Source organism: Lontra canadensis, unplaced genomic scaffold, assembly GCF_010015895.1.
Source record: "Lontra canadensis isolate GAN:19392208 unplaced genomic scaffold, GSC_riverotter_1.0 scaffold37, whole genome shotgun sequence".
Lineage (NCBI taxonomy): Eukaryota > Metazoa > Chordata > Mammalia > Carnivora > Mustelidae > Lontra > Lontra canadensis.
The window spans coordinates 9,792,399-9,816,407 of record NW_022631031.1 but is presented as its reverse complement, the minus strand read 5'-3'; the positions used below and the strand labels follow the sequence as shown (position 1 = coordinate 9,816,407).

Sequence of the window (24,009 nt, the reverse complement as noted above, 5' to 3'; positions counted from 1 at the left end):
CCTCCACACAGACAATAATCAAATTACTCTGCCATCCACCCTCTGACCCCTGGTCTGTATTTCCAGCTGGACACTTCCACTTGAATGCCCACAAAATTCGTATTTGTGTACCAAATCAAACCACTCTCCACTCAAATATCCACAGCCAAGTCAAATTGAAATCCAACCTTCCTGTACATTTTGTATGAGTTTATACTGGAAATGACTATCCCAGGGCCTGCCAAAGCCACAGCTGTAAGTAAATCAAGCCAGAGAGCCCCCCAGAAGTCCCGTGTGGACTCCTTGATGCTGACTGACCAGGCTTAATTAGCTGTACAGTTAGAGGGAGGCCCCTGACCCAAGGACAGCCAACCCAATGAGCGGCCACCACCTAATGATGGGCCTGCTGTAAGAGATGCTCCATGATCATGGGCTCTCTCATTCAGGAATCCAGTTTGAGAAACTGAGCTAACACTGAAATAGAAGCTGGAAAGACTTGAATAAAGAAACCCTGAAGTACAGGCAGGGCACAGTGAGATGAGAAGATACGGAAGCTTAAATATATGAGGAGGCCAAAACTCTATGCAGAAGCTAGGGAGAACAGAAAAAGACTTAAGGAGCAGAAGAAAAGCCTGCGTCAGAAAAACAGAGGGCAAGAGACAGACTCACAAGGAGAAGAGACCTCACTCGGAAGAGACCTTCTGTCCCAGGAAGTTGAAAGGGTGGGATGGTCATTAATATTCAAGACCCTTCAAAAGATGCTTCTCGTGGCTTGTTGCAAAGCTGTATTCTCAGCCTTGACCTCACACTTCTATGATTCCAAAGAGAGCATGGCCTTTGAAATCAATATACAATGGGGGCAACTGGGTGGCTCAGTCAGTTAAGTGTCCAACTCTTGGTTTCAGCTCAGGTCATGCATGATCTCAGGGTCCTTATATCGAGCCCCGCACTGACAAGAGTTTGCTTGTCCCTTTCCCTCTGCTCTTCCCCTCCCCGAATAAATAATTAAAAAAATAAAATGAATAAAAAATATATAGCATTGTTAAATAAACTGTTTTCACTGATTAAATCTTTACAGAACACAAAATAAAAATACTACTCAAGAAAAGGAGAGAAGAATAAATCAAAAGTGAAGTGGCGACAGGGTGCCTGGGTAGCTCAGTGGGTTAAAGCCTCTGCCTTCCGCTCAGGTCATGATCTCAGAGTCCTGGGATCGAGCCCCACATCCGGCTCTCTGCTCAGCAGGGAGCCTGCTTCCTCCTCTCTCTCTGCCTGCCTCTCTGCCTACTTGTAATCTCTGTCTGTCAAATAAATAAATAAAATCTTAAAAAAAAAAAAAAGTGAAGTGGCGAGCAAAACAAAACATAGTTCTTTTTTTTTTAAGATTTTATTTTTATTTATTTGAGAGAGAGTGTGTGCACAAGCTGGGGGGAGGGGCAGAGGGAGAGGGAGAAGCAGGCTCCCAGCCAAGCACAGAATGTGGGGCCTGACCCAGGGCCTGATTCGGGGCTCAATCCCAGGAGCAGGATCATGACCTAAGCCGAAGGCAGAAGCTAAACCAACTGAGCCACCCAAGCTCCCCAGAGGGAGTTCTTAAGAGGGCAATAATTAGAATGTAGGTCCAGAATGAAGATGACCCTCTGTGCTTGTCAGACAGGACCTCTCATCCTGTACCAGTTTTGGAAGTCACACTTAAGTGGACTCTGAAAGAAAAAGGCAACAATGAATGCATGAGGTTCAAAATCGAGTAAGTTAAATGACTTGCCCTAAGTCATCAAACTAACAATGTAGGAACCAGAATTTCAACCCAGGTTTTTGGGCTGTACTTCTCAGTTTACTGGCTAATTCTCACTGCACACTGTTAGCTTTCCACTACCTCTTTCTCTATCCCAACTCCAACTTATCAGATACTCCAAAGAACAGACTTAAAAGATAAATACCCCTTAACACTCCTCCGAAGTTTCCCTTTCCCTAATGACAGCTGGAGAGAAAGACCACTGTCAATTTGACTGACCAAAACATGGCCCAGTGCATTCCCCACTTTTGTTGGTTAGACTGTGCTGCCAACATACCTAGCTCAGCACATCACAGCTACCATTCCTTAAGTCAATGTATATACTACATATTATATATATATATATATATACATATATATATATATATATAATACACATATTTTAAAAATGGAAAAAATATATATAAAAGAATGATCCTTAAGGCACAAAGAATATATTTGATAAGTATCTAGTATCCATAACATATGGATAAAATACTTAGGAATAAATGTAAGGAAATGTACACTGGAAACAACAAAACACAGCTAAAAGGAAAATTAAAGACATCTTAAATAAATGGAAAGATATTCCATGTTCAGTGACTAGAAGACTCCATATTGCTTAGAGGCCAATACGCCCCTAGATCAATCTACAGATTCAATAAAAGCCCTATCTAAATCCCAAGGGCACATTTCGTGGGTAGAAAAGTAGATTCCAAAATTCATAAGAAATTGCTAAGGACCCTAAATAACAATTTAGAGAAAGAAGAAAAAGGTAAAAGAACTCCTACTCCCCAATTTCAAAACTCACCACAAAGCTATAAAATCAAAATGGTGTGGTACTCTCAAAAGGATAAACACAGAGATGAATGTAATAGAACCGAAGTCCAGAAATAAACCCTTACATCGATGGCAACTGATTTTTCACAAAGATGCCAAGAGCATTCATTCAGGATAGTATCTTCAACAAAGCACACTGGGAAAACTAAATATTCACATGCAAAAGAAAGAAGCTGGACGTCTTCCATAAACCACAAACAAAAATTAACTTGAAACAGATCAAAGGCTTAAATACAGGAGCTAAAAATCTTAGAAGAAAACATAAGGGTAAATCTTCATGCTCTGAGCTTTGAAAATGGGATTCTTGGATATAACACCAAGAGCACCACCAACTCAAGAAAAATTAGATTTCATCAAAATTTAAAAGTTACGTGCATTAAGACACTATGAAGAAAGTGAAAAAACAATATACAGAATAGGAGAGAATATTTGCTAATCATATATCTGATAAAAGTGTCTAATATCCAAAATAGGTAAAGAGCTCTTATATCTCAACAACAAAAACAATTAAAAGAAAAACTGGGCAAAGGATTCGAACAGACATTTCTCCAAAGCAGATACACAAATGGCTAATAAGCACATGAATGCTCAATATCACTCTTCACTAGGGAAATACAAATCAAAACTATAATGACATACCACCACTTAACACTCACTAGGATGGCCATAATCAGAAAGACAGAGAATAATAAATATTGGCAAGTATGTAGAGAAATCGCCTATCAGGATGAAAAATGGCATCCTTGCTGTGGGAAATAGTTTGACAGTTCCCCAAAAAAGTTAAACATGGAATTACCATTTGATGCAACAATTCCAGTTCTAGGTATATACCCAAGGGTCTATAGGTAAAATAGATACAAACGAGTACTTTTATACAAATGTTCCTAGCTGAGTATCTGCAATAGAAAAAATGTGGAAACCACCCAAACCTCCATCAACACACAGATAAACAAAACGTGGTAGACACATATAATGGACTATCATTCAAAACAAAGCACCACGGGCACCTGGGGGGCTCAGTCAGTTAAGCATCCAGCTTTTGATTTTGGCTCAAGTCATGATCTCAGGGTCATGGGATCAAGTCTGGCTTAGGCTCCACACATAGCCCAGAGTCTGCTTGTCCTTCTTCCTCCCCTTCTGCCCCTTCCCCTAGATCACGTTTACACACGTGCTATGTCTCTCTCTCTCTCTCTCTCTCTCTCTCAAGTAAATAAATAAATAAAATCTTTTTAAAAAAATAGTTAAGTACCAATTCACAATACATGCTATAAGAATGAACCTCAAAAACATTACACCACATACAAAAGGTAACGTGTATGATTGCGCTTAAATAAAATATCCAGAAGAAGTAAATCCATAGAAAACAAGGCATAAAGCAGGTTATTGCTGCCAGGGGGTGAGGATCCCAGTTTAATGAGTACAGGTCTCCCCTGGGTGTGATGGAAACGTTTTCAAACTACACAGAGGTGACAGCAGCAAAAGACAGTGAGAGCACTAACTGCCGTGGAATTGTGCACTTTCAAATGGTTAATTTTACGAATAACAGAGAAAGAGAAAGGGAGGGAGGGAAAGAAGGTTGGAAGAGCCCACGTACATCCACAGCACCGCAAAGGGGAGAACACAGGCACTGATACAGCTGAAAAGCCAAGAGCATTAGACCCGGTGCGGCCCCCCAGGGCACATTCACTAGTGCTCCTCCCATCCGTGTCCTCCTTCCCGTCTACTTCTCAGACCCACTTCACCCAGTAGCTATCTGTATTCATAGGAAAACATCACATTCTTTTATTTCCTCTCCCCAACGCCAGAGCTCTAGCACAGGTCACTGTATGTTGCTTTCTCTCCCCTGGAACAGAGGAGATGTTACCATGTGCCTGAGAAACACAAATGATGTGAGTGGGAAGCACAAAGTCCCAAAAGGAATGAGTCTTGACCTTTGCAAGTTCTCTTCTCAGCTCTTCTTGCTCCTCCTCTGATAGGGTCTCCGTGGCCCCGATCGTGGCAGCAACATCTTCTCCTTCCTCAGGGACTGGGTCTGTTCTCAGCAGACCTGGTTGGAGATTTTAAAAAAAAAAAAAAAAAAAAAAAAAGTCTGTAAGGCACAAGAAGTAAAATTCTCCTTCAGACTCCTCCATTGACCCCACGAGAATAAAACAATTAGACTGGACCCACACATCAACTTTCTGTACCCTCCAAATAGCCTGGCTCTTTCCGTAAGGACAAAAGTCTGAGCTACCACTAAAAAACTACCCAATTATATTTTCTGCCAAGTATGAATTCGGAAAATATAGCAATGGCGTAGCTTCTGTTCTTTTGCTCAGTCACAATATAGTTACTACAAAGCGGAAGAGTCAGAGGAGGCTGTGAATGGGATCTTGCCAGGGCTTTTAATGCTAACCTAGTAAATCAGCAGGACTAGTAATTCACACTAACAAGGAAAAGGGGTTTGTAAATGTCTCTAGCTTCCTCTGCTAACCAAATCCAGCACTCAATCAAGTCAAGAACTGAACAAACTCAACACCTACAGAAATTTTATTTAAAAAAATTAAAAATAAAGTTTATTACAGTTCTTTCCATTGTTAGTGGAGGTAGGAAACACCTTCCTGTAGCTTAAAAAAAAAAAAAAAAGAGGGGCGCCTGGGTGGGCTCAGTGGTTTAAAGCCTCTGCCTTCGGCTCAGGTCATGATCTCAGAGTCCTGGGATCCTGCACATCGGGCTCTCTGCTTAGCAGGGAGTCTGCTTCCCACTCTCTGTCTGCCTCTCTGCCTACTTGTGATCTGTCTGTCAAATAAATAAATAAAATCTTTAAAATATATATATATATATATCTTTATTTTTACACATTATAGGTATATATCTATAACACAGACATATATGATATATATTATACATATGTCTTTATATATATATATATATATATATATATATATATATATATATAAAACCCAGATAACCTTTAAAAGTCCTAATGTACACAGAAATGATCAACAGCAACATACAAGTTTTTCACCTTATTTAAGACCAACAAGATACAGCCATTCCCCTGGCACAGAGCCAACCACTAGGAGTCCTACAGGAAGAACTTAAGAATTTCTCTGAGTGGCCAAGGAGGCATTTGATCCTCAACATCTCTCCCCTCTCATCTCCCCAGCCACCCATGCAATGGGTCCATGAGCAGCCCCCCAAATGTTGAGTGAAAAACATAAGGGGGTACCAAAAAATTTTTTAATACTTTTTAAATATTTTTGAAAAAAATCAAAGTTAATTCAAAGAATCTGTAATGAACAAAATATCAAAATTTTAAATGGGCTCAGTATCATTGACTTTTCCTTCCACCTCAGGCTCCAAAATGGCTTTGCACAGTATCGTTCCTGATCTTGTCTCTGTTTAAAAGTTCAGTTATTTTGCTCACTGTGCTTTTGTTTTAATTTTTCTGAAAACTGCATTAATCTATTATTGGTCTCGATCGCAGAGCATCTTGGTGCCCTCTTAAAGTTTACAGCTGAGGCAGGTGGCTGCTGGCCTCCCTTGCCTTCTCCTAGTCACAGCTCTGTGTGTGCATTTCCGTATCTCAGAGGTCTGGGTTTTCACAGTCTCCTCTGGCAACAGATTTGTGGCACAGGGGACCAGAGAAACGTCTCCCCCTTTTCCTGCTCTTTGCCTCTTTCTGTCAGTGCGCATTAGAGCAATCGCAGATCCCCAACACCCCCAGGCCATCTCTGAGACATGCTAGCTCAGTCACAGAGTGATGTGCTCTCCCACCCAGATCAAGATACCAGGATGATGACAGACTTTACAGGCACGGGAAAGGAAGGAGGAAGAATAACCTCGCTGTTCAACAAGCCACCAGCACCACGGCAAACCTCAAAGTATACGCATCAATGACACAACTTGTATGTCCACCATGTACAGGGTACAAAGACACCTGTTGCAGGGTCTGTCACATATTAACTGCTAATGGCACCTAATAATTGTAACAGCTATCATCATTAGCATAACGGTACCAAAACAGAGCCTATCTGGAAGGTGTTTACAGAACCCTTTAAGGAATAAAAGTAATACAAATAAGAGAATTCAAAAAAAACACGAACTGGAGGTGGAAACAGAGTATGATTAAGCTTTTTAATGCACAGACCATGTGTGACAGGTACAATCCGTAGATGGAAAAGCTCAATGAGTAATTGCTTCTGTAGGCCCCCTCTAAAATATCTTCAGGCTGCCCAAGAGAATTCTGTGATAGAAATCTGATCATGTCACTGTCCGGTTTACAATCCTTTCGTGGTTGGTTCCCTGTTGTTTTTCAGACAAAATTCCCCATTGTTTAGCACCCAGGCCTTACTGGACCTACCCCCTGCTCACTGCCATTGGATCCCTCATACTCCAACTCCAGCCAAATCAAACTGTGGATAAGGTATGTACCATCAGAAATCATTGAGAAGGGCCCGTGTGTGCTTGCAAACATATCCCCTGTGCCAGATTATGTGACGAGACAGTATGAGACTGAAGATGGGAGTATATGGTAGCAATCATATAAGACAATGCAGTAAGAACCATGACAGAGTTAATTATAAACATTCTTTATTTTTAAGGTATTGTTCAGACTTCTCCAGTCTCCAACCAGAACAGGACTCAAAAAAAAAAAAAAAAAAAGTCCCCAAAAAACTCTGGTGCTAAACAATACCTTAAAAAACAAAGGCTCTTTCATGTTTTTTAATAAATACTAGTTTGTAAATCTGCTTAAGGAGGAAAATGTAATATCTAATTACTAATAATGCTTTATGCCCTGCTGCCCAATTCCAGAAACAATCTCGGGGGATTCTGCTACTATCCAAGTATTTAGTTAGGCTGCCAGGGAAAACAAATGTCTCAGAAAAGGGGGTCATGTAGTTGTCCACGCCTGGCTTCAGGACTTCAAGATAACCTTGGGATTTTATATTCCCAATCATTAGTAATTACAGGTTCTGCTTTTTTCCAGATCAGCCTGTAGGCGGCAGCAAATTATCAAAATTCAATTTTAAGGTGTGGTTTGTCTTAGGGTAATCATAAGGGGGGGGATGAAAAATTAAGGAACACAAAGGAAGAACAAAAAAGGCAGATATCAAAATCACTGGCAAAACAACAAAAACATAACAGTCACGACTTAAGAGAATTATGAATAACCACAGCCAGCACCACCAGAGTACATTCTATGTATAATACACAAATCTGAACTAAGTGGTCCAAACACATTACATCACTTACATACACCACTTCTGTGATGCAGAGCTCTGCCAGTTCCAAAGGAGGAAACTGGAGCTTACAGAGGATAAGCAACTTGCCCACGGTAACACACCTGAATGCATGGTGGGGTTACAATTTTGAACTGAGACCCCTCAATTTGGAAGTATATACTTAAAATCATTGATTTCCAAAGGACAGATGAAGACAAGAGTAGGGGCTGAAGCTCACACCTGTAAGAAACCTAGAAGCAATAACTTAAGACTCTGTACAAAGGGGGCACCTGGGTGGCTCAGTGGGTTAAGCCTCTGCCTTTGGCTCAGGGCATGATCCCAGAGTCCTGGGATCGAGGCCCACGTCAGGCTCTCTGCTCAGCAGCGAGCCTGCTTCCCCCTCTCTCTGCCTGCTGCTCTGCCTACTTCTGATCTGTATCAAATAAATAAGATCTTTAAAAAAAAAAAAACAGACTCTGTACAAAGGAAAAGAACCTGGCAGAGTAGGTCAAAAGCAATCTCTTCTCTTCCAAATGTACAGTCTCTCCAAACTTGGAGCCTTAGGAGTTTTTCTAGATATTATCCAATTTCCCCCTATGTTCAGGAAGAGTGCAATATTTATTGTAGAGGCAGAGTCTGGCTTTAGGAGAAAAAAAAATACTAGCTTCTCATTCACAACACAAGTTGGGAAACAGGAACATTTTAACATATAATTACTTAAAACCGTAAGTACTCCCAAAAAAATTCTTATTCAATCATTAATTTTAATAGTTCTCCTCAGAATCTGATGGAAAACTGTTTTTCAAAAATGGCAAAGAGGGACAACATATGATCAATATTTACTGAGATCTAATCCACCAACCAGGGAGATTCACATTATCTCATTTTGAAAAAAACATCTTACAACCAACACCTGATGAAAGCAGTACAATTTATCCCCACCAGGAAAGTGTGACCCTGAGGTTAGTAATCTGCCCAGAATCACAGGTGAGATTAAAAATGCAGGTTTTCCGACTCCAAACTCTTGCTCCTTCACTTTTTTTAGAGAAATTCCAGGGAGCAGGGAGGACGAAGGACAAACTGGAAGCAGAGGGCTGGGGCCTCGTCTCCAGGGGCTTCCAACATCCCCCGAGGGTGTAAGAACACATGTGGACCCCAGCTGGAGGTCACAGATACCATTACAGGGCCCAAGTGACCCGAGATTGGGGATAATTTGTTCCTTGTGGTTGTTACTATTTTAGTCACCTCCTTAATTTCTGTAGATGTGCAGAGTCTGCCTGTCTCCCCCTGAAGACTTCTGTAGTGGAGAGCGAGCCTAGAGCCCACCAACTGCCAGGAATGGCTAGGAGCCCAGGTGAGAGGCCCACTGCCAGGGGAGTGACAGGGAAGATGAACACAGATCTTGGATTCATGCCCCATCAATCCTAAGACAGTTTTTTCCTTTACATTTACAACTGGGAACTCAAGAACAGCCAATCAATTAAGCAGTCCTTGTGGCATAGCTATCACCGGGAAACTTGCTCCAAAATTTGCAAAATGGGTGTTAGCGACTGAGAACATCACAGACCTCTCATCACAGGCCTCTCGTTCAAGGAAGTCTGCATCACAACATTTTGTGTGAGGAAAATAAAGCAAGACACGGATTATTCCCAGCAGAAAAGCAATTCCAGTAAGCTAGGCAATGCATGACAAGGTGTTTCAGGAAAACTGTACTTGGTTTACTCTAAAAAAAATACATGGACGGGAGTGTTATGGTCAACACCTATGTCTGAATAAATCGAAAAGAGTGTTAATAAGCATACAAAATTTTAAGTAGAATTAAATCAGTGTCTCTTAGGCTTTTAACTTGTAGCAATTTTTCCCCTTAATGAACAAATACTCTAATGGTACATCCTAAAATCCACAGTACCTTGGAAGAGATGAAATATAATACCCACGCTTCTGAGACCTTGTTGGTAATTGGAGGAAAACGAAGTGCCTGGGTCTTTGGCAGCAGCGGAAATGTGTGTGGTGAGCAAGCGTGGTGGGGAAGAACAAGGAAGAATGGAGAAAGAGTTCAGTCTTGACCATGTCCCTAGGTCCAGACTATAAAGTCCTGATGTCTCATCATCATCTTCTCATCTTGCTACTACTCATGGTGCCAAGAACAAAGCATTTCATAATGCTTTCTTTGAACTGATGTACCTATTAAAGATTTATTCAAACCAAGTTTCTCTTCCCTATCCCATGCATACCCACCTACTTGACATATCCTCCCAAAAATTTCAACTGGAGGAAAGAAGCAAAAAAGCCTTTTTTAAATACAAATTTTGAACCACAATGACAATGAAGGCATGATTAGGATTTGGTGTGCAACCTTTTGCCCCGGGCTATGGCTGCAGCCTGTCCCACCCCACCCTGGAGCACCCACCCAAACACTGCCCTTCCATTCACCTTTGACCCTTGACCCAATTAAGACCAACTACTTTTCTCCTCAAGACTTTCTATAACTATCATTCAAAAACTTTTTAGCCATTTTCATAAAGTTTCAGATCTGAAAAAATTTTGCATCATTTTATTTAAACACTTTATTCAAGATGAGGAAATTGGGGTTGGAGATTTTTTTTCAAGAGTAACTAAAGCCAGGAACTTTGAAATTAGATGGCTCCGTAGGTTGACTTGTGTCCCCCAAAAAGACACATTTCATCTCCTAACCCCCAGGACCTGCGAATGTGTTTTTTATTTGGAAACAGGCTTTTGCAAATATAGTCAAGATGAAATCACAGTAAATTAGGGTGGGCCCTAACCCAATGCGTCCTTATAAAGAAGGAAATGTAGACACAGAAACCCAGAGAGAACAACATGGACACACAGGCACACAGAAGCCCAGGGACCACTCCCCATGATCATGGAGACAGACTGGAGGGATACAGCAGAAGGCACAGAAGGCTGGGATTGCCAGCAACTGCCAGAAGCTAGATGAGGCAAGGAAGGATTTCCCTACAGAAGGAGCACAGCCCCAGCTACATCTTCATTTTGGACTTCGAGCCTCCAGAACAGAGACAGAACACATGTCTGTTGTTTGAAGTGACTCAATTTGGAGTACTTTGTTATGGCAGCCCTAGGAAACTGAGCCCCGCCCCGTACCCCCAAAACCCATTACATATTTTAAAAAACAACACATACACATTACCACCTGACTCTCCAGGTTTCTGTGGAGCAGTGTAAAGGACTGTGTGTGGGCAGGTTATTAGGTTTTCAGTAAGGATGTGCGATTGTCCCACTTTTCCATATGCTACAAGCCTTCCCACAGTTACCTCCTGTCTCCTCTTCCATGAAGCATGGCTCATAGGCCCCCTTCATCTGCCATCTCTCTGGCATCTTCTACCTGGCATCATCGGCCTCTCCCTTGCATCTTCTACATGACAGCTGTCAATCATGATGTCATGTGATGTCTAAAAGGCATCAGCCCCAAACCTTGGTCTGGAATCTCCTCTCCTATAACACCACCCCGGATTTTTCTTACTGCTGAGACACGGTCTCATCTCATTCCCCCAGGCATCTACTTCAAGCCTCCCCTCCAAACTCACCACTCCTGCCTTGATTCGGGCTCTGGCAATTTCTTGCTCAGATTCTTGCCCTTAAGCTCCCTCATGGTCTGTCCCTCCAATCCATTCACCATCGCGCCACCAGAGTAAACTTCTAAGGCAGGACTCTGACCGTAGCACTCCTTGCCATAAATCCTTCTAGAGCTTCCAACTTCCCAGTAAGGCTCTTGCTCTTGACAGTCTGGAGCCCACCCTACCTACTCAATCCCCCCCAACTGCCCAACACTCACCTCATCTTCCAAGCTGCAGTTCCTACAAAAACATGCCATTTTTTTTTTTAAGTAATGCATTAATTCAAAAAGTAAAGTGCCTCCCATACATTTTTTGCCCATTTAATTTTTTGTGTGGTTAAATATACAACATAAAAGTTGCCATCCTAACCCATTTTTAAGCATACAATTCAGTGGCGTGAACAACATTCACAATGTTGTATAACAACCTCCACTGGCCATGCTTTTTTCTTTTTTTTTTAAATGTCTCTGCACATGTTATTTTCTCTTCTGGAAACCCTCTCCTTATTTCCAAGTCCCATTCATTTCAATAAATCAGTTTTAAGTGCCTCCTGCTCTTGGAGGCTTTCCCTGGATCCCATCCAGGCCCAGGCCCTGCTCTGAGTATAACACTCTGTAATGTCAACTGTACTTAGAACACAGCCTGATGGCCTGGGCAACCTGTGACCTTAGCACTGTGTTCCGATCCTGCATCTTCAGGCCAGCTCGGTAACGGGTACACAGACACTCATTAGCCCTCTCTGAATAAATCAATTACAGGAAGGTACACAGTTGAGCTGGAGTAAGAACGCTGTCTCCCTTCACTGCCTACCTTTTATCTTGAACTTTTTGTTTTATATCTCATTCTCACTTCACTGCTTTCACCTACACAGGTTTTTCTATTGAAAACACATAAAATTTAAAAAAAAAATTTTTTTAAATAAGGGGTGCCTGGGTGACTCAATCGTTAGGTGTCTGCCTTCGGCTCAGGTCATGATCCCAGCGTCCTGGGATCGAGCCCCTTATCAGGCTCCCTCTCCAGCTCCCCCGTGCTTGTGTTCCCTCGCTATCTCTGTTATAAAGAAAATCTTAAAATTTTTTTTAATAAAATTAAAAAAAAATAAAACACATTAAATGACATTTTTCTGAAGAAATACAACTTCTGTCTCAGACATAATCTATACAAAGATTGTTACATTTGGAGGTCATATACCTTAATGTTACAAAGTGTGTTCAGAGCCAAAAGCACCAGGCCTTTATGGGGGGGGGGTGCCACACAAGTGATACTCCAGAGGGAAAAATATGATGTCAGCTGCTCCCAAGATATGCATTTAGGAGGGAAGACGTTGCAGAGGAGGAGTCTAAGATATTTGCTATTTAGTTAACACTGGGCCTACCCAAGAGAGAATCTGGTAGAGTATAATTGAGCCCTAGCAGTTTCTCTAGGAAATAAAACCGTATACACCTCTCTTACACAGTCTTTCAAGAGGCAACAAGGGCTTTAGGACCAGGGTCGGAATAAAAAACTTCAGTCTCTGAGGATTGCTTTCCTCAGGCACAAGAGGAAATGCCTGCCTTTTTAAAACCTGGAGACACAAAGAGATACAACATTAAGTTCAAAATGTCTTCAGTGGTTCTATCCAACAAGATCACAAGAGGAAGTTATTTCTCCTCTCGTACGTCTGTGCTTGGGGTCCCTACTCTCTGGAGCTTGTGTTTCCGAATGCAACGAAGTTCCAGCAGGGGCAGGGGAATATTTGGAGACCCCCACAACAAAGTAAGATCCTAAACAAGCAAGACCCCTTTTAAGAAAATCCAAAACCAAAGGGCTTCTCAACCACAGCACGAGGGGCATGCTGGGCAGGGTAATTCTTTGTGGAGGGGGTTCTCCTGTGCCTCACCCCATGTGGCATGGGGGCATGTCCCCTCCCTCCCCAAAGCCAACTGCAGTTGTGACAACCGTAATCACCTTAGAATCCACCTCAGAATCGGCTCCAGTGGTGGCGGCCGGAATGCCTACAGGGGGCGAAACTGCCTTAGGTTGGAAACCGAGGACTCAATGCCAGGGAAGTATGGGACACTGGCTATTTGACCCGGATTATCTTCAAAAGAAGGAGATGCGGTAGCACAGGCCATGAACACTTTATATTTCTTAAGGATATAATTTTCCCACGCTCACCCGTGGCAGTAACAGTATAACAGTAGGAGAGAAAAAGGAGACGAGTAATTGCAATCCATCGAGGCAGCAGGAACAAAAAGCTGAGGAAACTTGACCCACTCCATCTGGGGAAAGAACCAGAACCTGGGAGATTAACTGGGCAGTGTCAGGGCCACTAGAGAGGAATGGAAGTGGACTGAGGTGGGGGAGGTGGGCCAAAAGGGAAAAGAGAACTGGGACCCAGATGGGCCCAGAGAGCTTAGGAAACTCACCTCTCGAGATCAGGGCCCTGAACAAAAGTCAACTTCCCACCCAAAAAGGTCACCCTCTCCAAACTTCACCAAAAGAATGGAAGAGGGAAGAAAGATCGGAAAGGTAGAACACATCAGTATTTCCAAATGCTTTACTCACCTCCTCTAGAAACTCCTGAACTGACCCTTAAATCTTTTTCATCATAAAAAGGAGGGGGGCGGCCTTCAGTTGATAACTTCAGAACCACCTATCCTCCCAACCCCAATCAAGTGTAAAATGAGTAACTAGGCCACTCCACAGAGAGAACAAAGGTCAGCCATGGAGAAATTTGGGGATCCCCAGGGAGGAAATCACTTCCATTCTTAAATTTCCTCTGCAGGAATAAGGAAGTTCTTCATAATTTCAATTCTGCTCTGATTTTTATTTTGTAAACCATACATTTGCTGTTTAACGTCTTCAGAATTAATTATGCCTAACTTTCAAGAATCATGACTTCCCTAAAAAGAAGTGAGAATAACACAGAGTAGAAACCAAAAAGCATAATAAAACAGGACGAAAAGAAGGACTCTGAGCTAAGAGAACTCCAGTCTGATTTTTTTCTCGTGTTTTTAGAATTTCAAATATGACAGCATAAAACTAAAAATGTCAGATTGTTAAATGGCTCCTGTTCCTATTTCCTGAAGTCACTAGAAATAACCAAAGGTGTTTTATACAACAGGGCTACGTTTTTCTCTGTGTTAAAAAAAAAAAAAAAATGTTAAGAGGAAGAGTGGTTCTACATAAACAGGGCTTGGGAAATTCTCTCCATAGGCGTTCACTGAAAGGAAGAGAAAATGCAGCAAAGGACACTAGCAGAAAACAGCTGTGCTAACCGGCAAGTCCAAGACAGAATGGATGAACCCGGTACACCATACGCGGTAAAGCCCCTGACGGAGGAAAGATTACACCTGGAATGATAAACCTGTTCCGTAATATCCATCCCCAAAGAGGCCAGGAGAGTGTGATCAAAAACACAAAACAAAACAAAAATGCTGGCTTGGCTTGAAGACAGAGGGATGAGTGTGAGACCCAATGTGGGCTAACTGAGTTCTGTGACGTGGGAGCTTCACAGCACCTCTCTTGGCCTCCATGTTCACACTTGGAAAATGAACTAGATAGTGTAAATTAGTCCTTGTCAGTTTCATTTCCTTCATTCATTCATTCACATGTTCATTCACCAAGCATTTGTTGAGCCATGGATGTCAGGTACTATCTCAGGCCTAGGGAGGAACAGTGGTTTAAGAAAGACTGACATCCCTAATGGAACTTATATTCCAGATTCTGAAAATTATAAATCAGTTTTTCAAACCATGGGCTGTGAAATCCACTGAGCAGTACCAAATGGGCATTATTTTAAAAGATTTTATTTATTTATTTGACCAGAGAGATCACAAGTAGGCAGAGAAGCAGGCAGAGAGAAAGAGAGGAAAGCAGGCTCCCCGCTGAGCAGAGAGCCCAATGCGGGCGGATCTCAGGACCCTGAGACCATGACCTGAGCAGAAGGCAGAGGCTTTAACCCACTGAGCCACCCAGGCGCCCCCCAAATGAGCATTTTAAAAACAACAAATGGAATAGTAAGATATCATCAGGGTGTATCACGAATAGTCAAGATGAGTTCAGTTTCTATCTCAAGATGAGAATTCTGCTTTGGTTATTGATATTGGTATTGATGAGGGTTGTGGGTCATGACCTATAGGGTGTTCTGGATGTGGGCTGGTTTTGTCAAAGAGTTTAAAAATCCCTAATAAAAGACCTCTCTTTGTTCCAGCCACTGGCCCTCGTCCCCTCCTTCACTCAGACTGCTTCTTAGGAACATTCTGCCCATAGATTAAATCTCATTACTTTCTCATTTGCCCCACGATGGCCTGGATAAATATCAAAGAATATGTTTTTCAGATCAGTGTTCCCAACCCTTCTGAGTAGGATTCCTTTTAACATCGGTGCCTTTTGTGCACTACTTGTCTGCTGATTAAGAAGATGAACAGTGGGGGCACCTGGATGGCTCAGACCATTAGCAGTCGACTCTTGACAGCTCAGATCGTGATCTCAGGGTCCTGAGATTGAGCCCGTGAAGAGCTCTACACTTAACTCAGAGTCCGCAAGGAATTCTCCCTCCCTCTCCCTCTGCCACCTTCCCCCAACCCCAGCTTGCTCGCTCTAAAATAAATAAATCTTTTTTTAAAAAGGAGGAAAAAAGAAAACGTACGGTGACCAAAAGCCACATGAATTTTTTTTAATTTTTTTTTAATTTATTTGACAGACAGATCACAAGTAGGCAGAGAGGCAGACAGAGAGGCAGGCAGAGAGAGAGAGAGGAGGAGGAGGCAGGCTCCCCGCTGAGCAGAGAGCCCAATGTGAGGCTCGATCCCAGGACCCTGAGATCATGACCTGAGCGAAAGGCAGAGGCTTTAACCACGGAGCCACCCAGGCACCCCGCCACATGAACTTTTAAATGTATTTATAATGTATCTGTCCTAAGAGCTCCTACTTAGAAATACAAAGAGTACAAATGCACCCAAGACATAGTATTCCTTCCATCTACACCTCAAACAGATTTGCAGGCTTCTTGTGCCCTGAGGGGTCCAGGGCACAGAGCCGGCTGACAGAGCCGGCTGACTGTTCTAGATCCTCTTTTATTTGCTATTTTAGGATCATGGTGTTCTTACTAAATGACTGCTTCGGGTGGTTTCTGTTTGTTTTAATGCTCTCTCCCCCTCCTTTTTTCTAATTAAAGCAAATTCTAAACTTGAGCACTAGTGGGTACATTTTTGTTGTTCACTTGCCTATATATAGATCTACATATATAGATACATATATACACACATATATATATATATATAATTTTGTTTTTAATATCATGAGCCCAGACTCCTACACTGCTATTAGGGATTGGAAAGAAAATTGTTTGAAATCTGCCTGGAGACATTGTCAACTTTCCCAACGGCTTTATTTTTAACAGAAAACATCCAAAGGCAGCAATTACTGCAACTAGGAAAAGTGAAAGGAGGTGAAAAGAGATAAAAGGAGAGTAGAAGAGAGTGAGAACAAGCTAGGTAAATCTACTTCCACGAATCTGAAACCCTGGCACACAATCACCAAGATCTACCTGAAGTCACAGAACTGCAATCTCTGCTTCCATGGCCCCTTGTCACCTGGGCTTTACTCTGCCGCCCACCTCGAACCACCTATCGTGTGTTGCTTTTTTTTCTTTTTTTTAAACGTTGAGTGGTATGATTTGTCAGAGACAGAGAGAGTGAGAGCACACACACACAAGCAGGGAGAGGGAGAAGCAGGCTTCCTGCAGAGCAAGGAACCCAGTCTGGGGCTCCGGGATCCTGACCCAAGCCGAAGGCAGATGCTGAACCAACTGAGCCACCCAGGGATCCTCCGTGTGTTGCTCTTGAGGCATTTTCTATATGTAGGATTTATTAGTTAGGATGCAGTATGCCATCCTTTTAGGGGCCACGCATAGGGGAGATCCCCTATATTACAGAGGTCCAAGGTGGGCCCCCAGGACAAGGAGAGGGCAGCAGGGGAGAGGGCTTCCCAGCCAACTGCTAACAGCTGCCTCCCAGTCCCCACTTCTAGAAACCAGCTCTAACCTGGTATCTTCAACATTTTTCCCTGCCTGGAAATCCAAACCATCCCCAAAGGTCACTACAGCTACAAACAACGGTTAGAGGAACGTGGCTTCAGCACTCTCTACTATCGGCATGTACACAACTGAAAATACTTAGAGGCAGGTTTCCTGCTGTATCCTTTTATCCTTCTCAAAGATCCACTCTGTAAACTTAAAAAGAACACACTGTGACCTATTGTTCATTAATAAGGAAAAAAATAACTTCTAGGAAAATCTGTTTACTTCTGGCAAGTTTCAGAGCAGATCATCTAGTGGTCTCCAAGCTTTCCCTGTAGAATGAGTGAACTGGCCTGGAGGACATGGTCAGGCTCCTGCTGCCCTGTGGGAGTATAAATGAAGACTTTCTTGGCCAGCACCTGGCCTTCAGAACGAGGTCATACTGACACCTGTGAAGAATGACTGCTTCCCGAGGTACAGCAACACTGAGGTCTTCTTTTCAAAAAAAAAAATCTCTTGCCTAGGTATTTCTGTCTGCTGCTCTCAGGACTCCAGAACAAAATCCAGGACGACCACTAGCAGGGCCTTAAACACCATCAGGGCTTCAGATGCCTAAGCCTCATTCAACAAAGACAAAATTTGGGGGAGGAGGGTCCTTAATAAACCATACATCAATGGCCACAAGCAAAGACCTTCCAATTCTCCCTTTTTTGTGATTTATCAGCTCAACGAACTCAAAGTGATCAGAAGAACTCTAGTGTTCCTATCAAGAGTACCACCTTTAAAATCAAAGTTTTATGTATAAATAAACACATTCTAAATACTTAATGAGCCATCTCTCTCTGCTTGGATTCTGCAACAGCTTTGTTTCACTAGTTTCAACACAGCAACACCATGGTAGCTCTTGACACTAATAATTTTAAAGACAGCAAACCCCAGGTCGTGTCCAAGTTTTGTTACAGCAAATTTAACCTTAGAAAATTAATAGTTACCAAATTTCTGAAGAGTAGGTGATCCGGATGGAGACGAATTTCCACTAGGAGATAAGTAAAGGTAGTTTTTGTTCACTCCTGTGTCAAAATCAAACGGGGACTGGTAATCTTCATAAAAATCCATCTCTCTACAGTCCATTCCAGAAAAACGCAGAATGCATCGTTTTTTAAGTGCCTGGTACCCTTCAGTTGAATGTCGCTCTGGTCATAGTCCCATGAAACCTTGCTGAAGAAATGAACCCCAGGATTTCAAGACCCTGGCTTCCTGGCTCTGGTGTGCTATTTCCTTCTCAGAGCCTTCTCACCCTTAGGACAAGCAGGTCTGTTTAATAAATGACTTATCTGGAGCAACCTCAGGGCTCTATTCACCACCTGCTGTTAATTTCAGTCAACAATGGACCTACCAGCACAGGGGAGCGGTGCTTTCACAGGTAAACAAAGGAGGGCCAGGTTCGCCAGTATCTCCAGATGTACAAACAGTCCAAGCAAACGTCAGACACTGGCACAATTACAAGAAACCACAATTTTTTTTTTTAAACGGTCAGCTGACCACAACTACACCAGGGCGGACTTAATCTTCTAGGACAAGGAAGGATTACCAGTCAGTAATCTCCTACAAAAGCCATCGGGGTGATACTTTTTTCCATCCTGGATTACAACAGAGTCCTAAAAGCCAAGCTCCCAGGTTTAGCGATCAGCTCCCTAAGTACAACTTCCTCTAGAAATAAAGCTGTGTTCCCATTATTACTTTATCTAAAGTAACGTCTGGCTTAGTGTAACAAAAATTTCAGTCTGTCCTCCCACCTTCCCTCCTTTTCTATTGCTTCCCCTTTCCTTCCCTGGAAAGACGGGGTTTTAGTGACATAGACGTCTAAGAGACCAATCAACTCCGAAGGGAAAGCTCCCAGGATCCTGGCCCCTCCCCGTTTACGGCCACACCCCTGCAGGTGTGCAATTAACCTGCTCGCAAACAGGCAGGAGCCGCCTAACTGCCGCTCGCTGCCCACGCCCTGCAGAGTGCCTGGGTCTCAGGGACCTTGGAAGCAAGATTTCTAAGTCACCAAATTCATCTTTTTCGACAAAAGTCTATTAGCAGATCCTTTCTGTGTTAACCATTGCCTTTGCTCAAGGGATAGCTCTGGAAGGTTCTGCTGCTGTTGAATGAATGGCTCATCTACTATTAAGGAGGTAAAAATAAAGGCAACCCTTCTCTAGGTGGGCAATGGTCTATCACGGCATTAACAAAAAAAGGCCGTATTCTACCTCTGCAAATTGACCTGATAAAAATACACTCTCCCTGGATTGGGAGCAAATACAAAACCTAAAATATTTCAGTCATTAAAAAAACAAATCTGTGTCTACTGTATACAACATCTTTGCACCAAGATAGTCTATATTCATCTCAACTTAGGATTCATTTTCTATTTTGTTTCTCATGTTGTACTCTATTTTTGGCAAGACTTTATCTCATTTAAGTTTTTAAAAGTTTATTTTCAACAACAAAAAAAATCTGCCTTTTTCTTCTAAAATTTACCAGAATTTGCAACAATAAATGCTGTTAAGTGAGAAGCAGAATATACTGGCTTCTTCATTATTATTATTATTTTAAAAAATGAATAGTCTGGCTTCTTAAAATCCAAAGTATCTCTAATTGCAATGGGATGGGCATGGGACGGGTATCACGTCTCTGGCTTAGAGTGTGGTTGACAGGCCTCTGGGCCTATCAATACCCTCTACATTTAGTCACTAAATAACAGGTAGAAAAAACAGTTCTTTTCAATACTTACTCTTCTTCCTAGAGCCACAGGCAGTAGGAAGTCTTAGGGACTGAATGTCAGTAGAAAGTCTTACGGACTGAATGTTTGTGTCCCCTAAAATTCATATACTGAACCCCTCACCCACAGTGATGGTAGCAGGAGGTGGGTGAGACCTTTGGGCAGTGATCAGGTTCAGATGAGGCCAGGAGAAGATCCCCTAGGATGGGATTAGCATCCTTGAACTAAGAGAGCTAGCTCGCTCTCTCGGCCATGTGAGGACATAAGATGACAGCATGTGCCAACCAGAAAAAGGGCTCTCACCAAGAATCTAATCAACTGGCACCTTGATCTTGAACTTACCAGTCTCCAGAACTGTGAGAAATAAATGTCTGTTGGTATAAGCCACCCAGTCTATAGGAATTTATTATCGCAGCCCAAAGACAGAACAGAAATTTCATACAGACACACATACAACACAAGCCACAGCCACCTCCACACTTTTCACTAGCCCTCAAATGTCCCATGTCGTTGACCTTCAGCGATGACACCCATGTTACACCCTCTGCCTGCGATGCTACCTTTTTTCTGCCTTCTGAAATCATTCAACCTTTGAGACTCAGGCAGAAATGCCACCTCTTCTCAGAAGCCCTCCCAGTTTCTGTCCCACATCCCAGCACTCGCTCCAGGAGCAGCACATGGAAGGGGACATGTCCCCTTGCCAGTCCCCCTGTGCCTCCACATCCTCCCCCTCTGGGCAGGCACTGCATTTTCTATTGTGATGCCCACCCTGAAGTTTGGGCTCTCATCAATGTGGCATGAAGAAAGCCAATAATGGCTCATGAGGACGCTGCACACCGTATTTGTCAATATGAGGATGGAGAATTTAAGCGCCATCTAAAATTTTTACCCTACCTGCTTAGGAACAATCTTGCTAACATCCTGTCTCCCTGAATCAGCTGCACTTCTCCAGTCAGATCCCAGTCAAGGCATCCTAGCATGTAAGGAAAGTGAGAACAGAAGACAAGAGGTGGGAAAATGTTAAGGGAATGGCAAAAATTCAGTTGACTCAAGATTCGTGTACGGAGTAGAAGGAAGCTATGAGATAGAAAAGATGGAAATGTAGCTTGAAGACAAACCGTTAAAGACCTGGAGTGACAACTTTTATACTTCACAGAACACGCAGCAAAAATTTGCTGAGGGTGTTTGAGCGAGGTTCAGACAAAACAAAATGTTTTGCAAAGATGACTCTGGAAATGGACAGCAGGCTGCCCACAGGTAGAGGCTGAAAGGGCGGGGACTCAGAAAGCGTTTGCTGGCACAGCCCAAACAAGGAGGGAAGCCTTTGCATCTGTGACTAGTCATCACCAAGTGTTGGGACTACTGGCCCAAGGTAGGAAAAACCAGGTAAGATTTGGTTCTGCCCTGCTGGACATTTCCACTAGGTATTCGAGAAGAACTTCAAAATCAACAAGCCTAAAACTGAATTCACCAGTTTTCCTGACCATATTCCCATCTCTAAATGCGCCATCCCAAGGAGGCCCAAGGCCTGACCTCACAGGAATCCCTGCCCAGTATTCCTGCTCTATAAAGAGGCACCACCAGGAGCTGTTGATCCAACTTGATTTTTTCCTGCTTTCCTTTTTCTTTGTCTTATCTCACCGACCATACCCTACTTCAGACCTCCTGGAGTGTTCTGGTGCAGACCAGCCAGCACGATGCATGCATGTGGGGAAGACGCCTGCAGGGCTCTCTATTTAACACTCTCTTTCTCTTGAGGAATTTCATGTCACCTGCTCCATGAGGGACTGTCTACCAAAGTTCCGACTTACTCCCTGACTTAGGCTTGGGCTTGGGCTTCAGATCTGGCACAGGCACATAGCCTGGCCCCCTTGTTTACAGGGATGACCCAGACAGCGCCTACAACAGGTCTTCCCTGAGGATGACCGGATGAGTCATGGACAAAAGCAGTAATTCCTGTAACCTGAGCTATCCGATGCCTGTTGGGAGGGGCCAAGGGTCTCTTTTCTCCTCCAGCCTAAAGATGAGAGAACCACTGCCAAGTCTGGGCAGAGAGGAAAGGAGAAATGAAATAAGTAAGGGATGGGAGAAGCAGCATCTGAGCCCCCTGACCCAAACTACCCTGGGCTTCCCATGAAACCAATACATTTCTATTCTGCTTACTTATGGTTAGAATTAGAAAGAGTTCTACGATACCTACTTTCCAACCATTTCCCACTATGGCCCCACCATGTTTCAGCCAAACTTGATTTTCCTGTTTCTGGAAAACATCCTACGCTTGGTTTAGGCAATTTTCTCAAACTAGAATGTCTCTTCTCTGTATTTTTACACCTGTCAAATTTCTACCCACTAATCAAGCTCAACGTAGTAAGTAACACGTGAGTGATAGAAGTATGAGGAATGTTCATTTTAGTGCTATCTAAAATAGGAAAAAAAAAATACAAATGCCTACTAACACTGAATTATTTAAATGCTGGATTTATTTCATGTAAGTGGAAATTATCCAAACATTAACGTGATGATGTAGAAATGTATGGATTTTATAAGAAATTATATTTTTGATACATTCAGTAAATAAATCAGGTTCCAAAACAGTCTGTACTGTATGAGCCACAACCGTGTAATAATCGGAGAGAAACGAACCAAAAGAAAATGGGCAGAACAGACCTAGCCTACCCCAGAAAAGTGTTTATGTGCTGTATTGCCAGCAGAGGGAGTCCATGAGCAGCTCAGAAGTTAATTTAGCGCAGCCAGTAAGATGCATACTACAGAACAGTAACCCATTAGATGACTCATGTTATTGCAAATAAAAATGGAGTAAGTAAAAATGACTATAAAGAATATTAAGTTTCTACCTGCCTATTAATACTTCACTCAAATATGTCTGAGCAGGTTCTCCCTAATTTTAACGGATATTTAAGGGAGAGCTTGATGTAAAAACTCCCCGACACATACAACAATTCACTTGGAGGGGCCTTGCAGGGCACACAGAAAGATGATGTCATCACCAGTAAGAGAGGCAGGTCACTAATACCGGACACTGTGGACGTGTCACAGTGACACAGCAGGCAGCTGGAAGGAGCTCCAGCTGGCGAAATATATGACAATTTCATCACTGACAGAATTAAGGATAGCAGTGGATTATAAATCACTGGAAAGAGAAATCCAGGAGTCCATATGTGATGCTTGACTCTGTGTGTCATTCCGACTGGGCCACAAAATGCCCAGAGATTTGGTTAAACACTGTTGTAGGTATGTCGGCAAGGGTGTTTGCGGATGAGAGTAACACTGGAATCGGTAGACAGGGAGTAAAGCAGATTGCCCTCCCCAACACGGATGTGCCTCATCCAGTCTGTTGAAGGCCTGCCCCAAAAGGAAAAAAAGAAATTGTATGAAGGACATTACTGCATCAGTTAGAAAAACTGGAATGGAAAGGCAGATTCGATCAAAGTATTTTATCAATATCAAATTTACTGAAGTTGAAACTGTCCTGGGGTTATGTAAGAGAATATCTCTAATTCTTGGGAAATACAAACCGAAAAGATTTAGGAGTAAAGGGCCACGATGCATGGAACTTCCTCTCAAATGATTCCGAAACTATCCTATGTGTGTACACATACATGCACAAAGAATGACAAAGCAGACAAAACATGTTAACAGTGAATGAATAGGCATAGAACATGAAACTGTTGGGGGTGCCAGGGTGGCTCAGTGGGTTAAGCATCTGCCTTAGGCTCAGGTCATGATCTCAGGGTCCTGGGATCGGGCCCTGCATCGGGCTCTCTGCTCAGCGGGGAGCCTGCTTCCCCCTCTCTCTCTGCCTGTCTATCTACTTGTGA

General features: G+C 42.8%; 1 protein-coding gene across 5 annotated transcripts in view; it reads right to left on the bottom strand.

Moving 5' to 3' along the window:
- Positions 1-24,009, bottom strand: part of TPD52 (tumor protein D52) — a 102,042-nt gene that overhangs the window by 19,539 nt on the left and 58,494 nt on the right. Inside the window, exons 1-2 of one of the 5 annotated variants that reach the window (XM_032869137.1) lie at positions 18,396-18,614; positions 4,525-4,640 (exon numbers count right to left, since the gene is read on the bottom strand). In XM_032869137.1, coding sequence (XP_032725028.1) covers positions 4,525-4,640; positions 18,396-18,534 — 255 coding nt within the window. In that variant the 5' untranslated portion in view covers positions 18,535-18,614. Of the gene's footprint in view, positions 1-4,524; positions 4,641-18,395; positions 18,615-24,009 lie in introns of those variants that run through there. The other 4 variants (XM_032869135.1, XM_032869134.1, XM_032869136.1 and 1 more) reach the window with 4 other exon arrangements.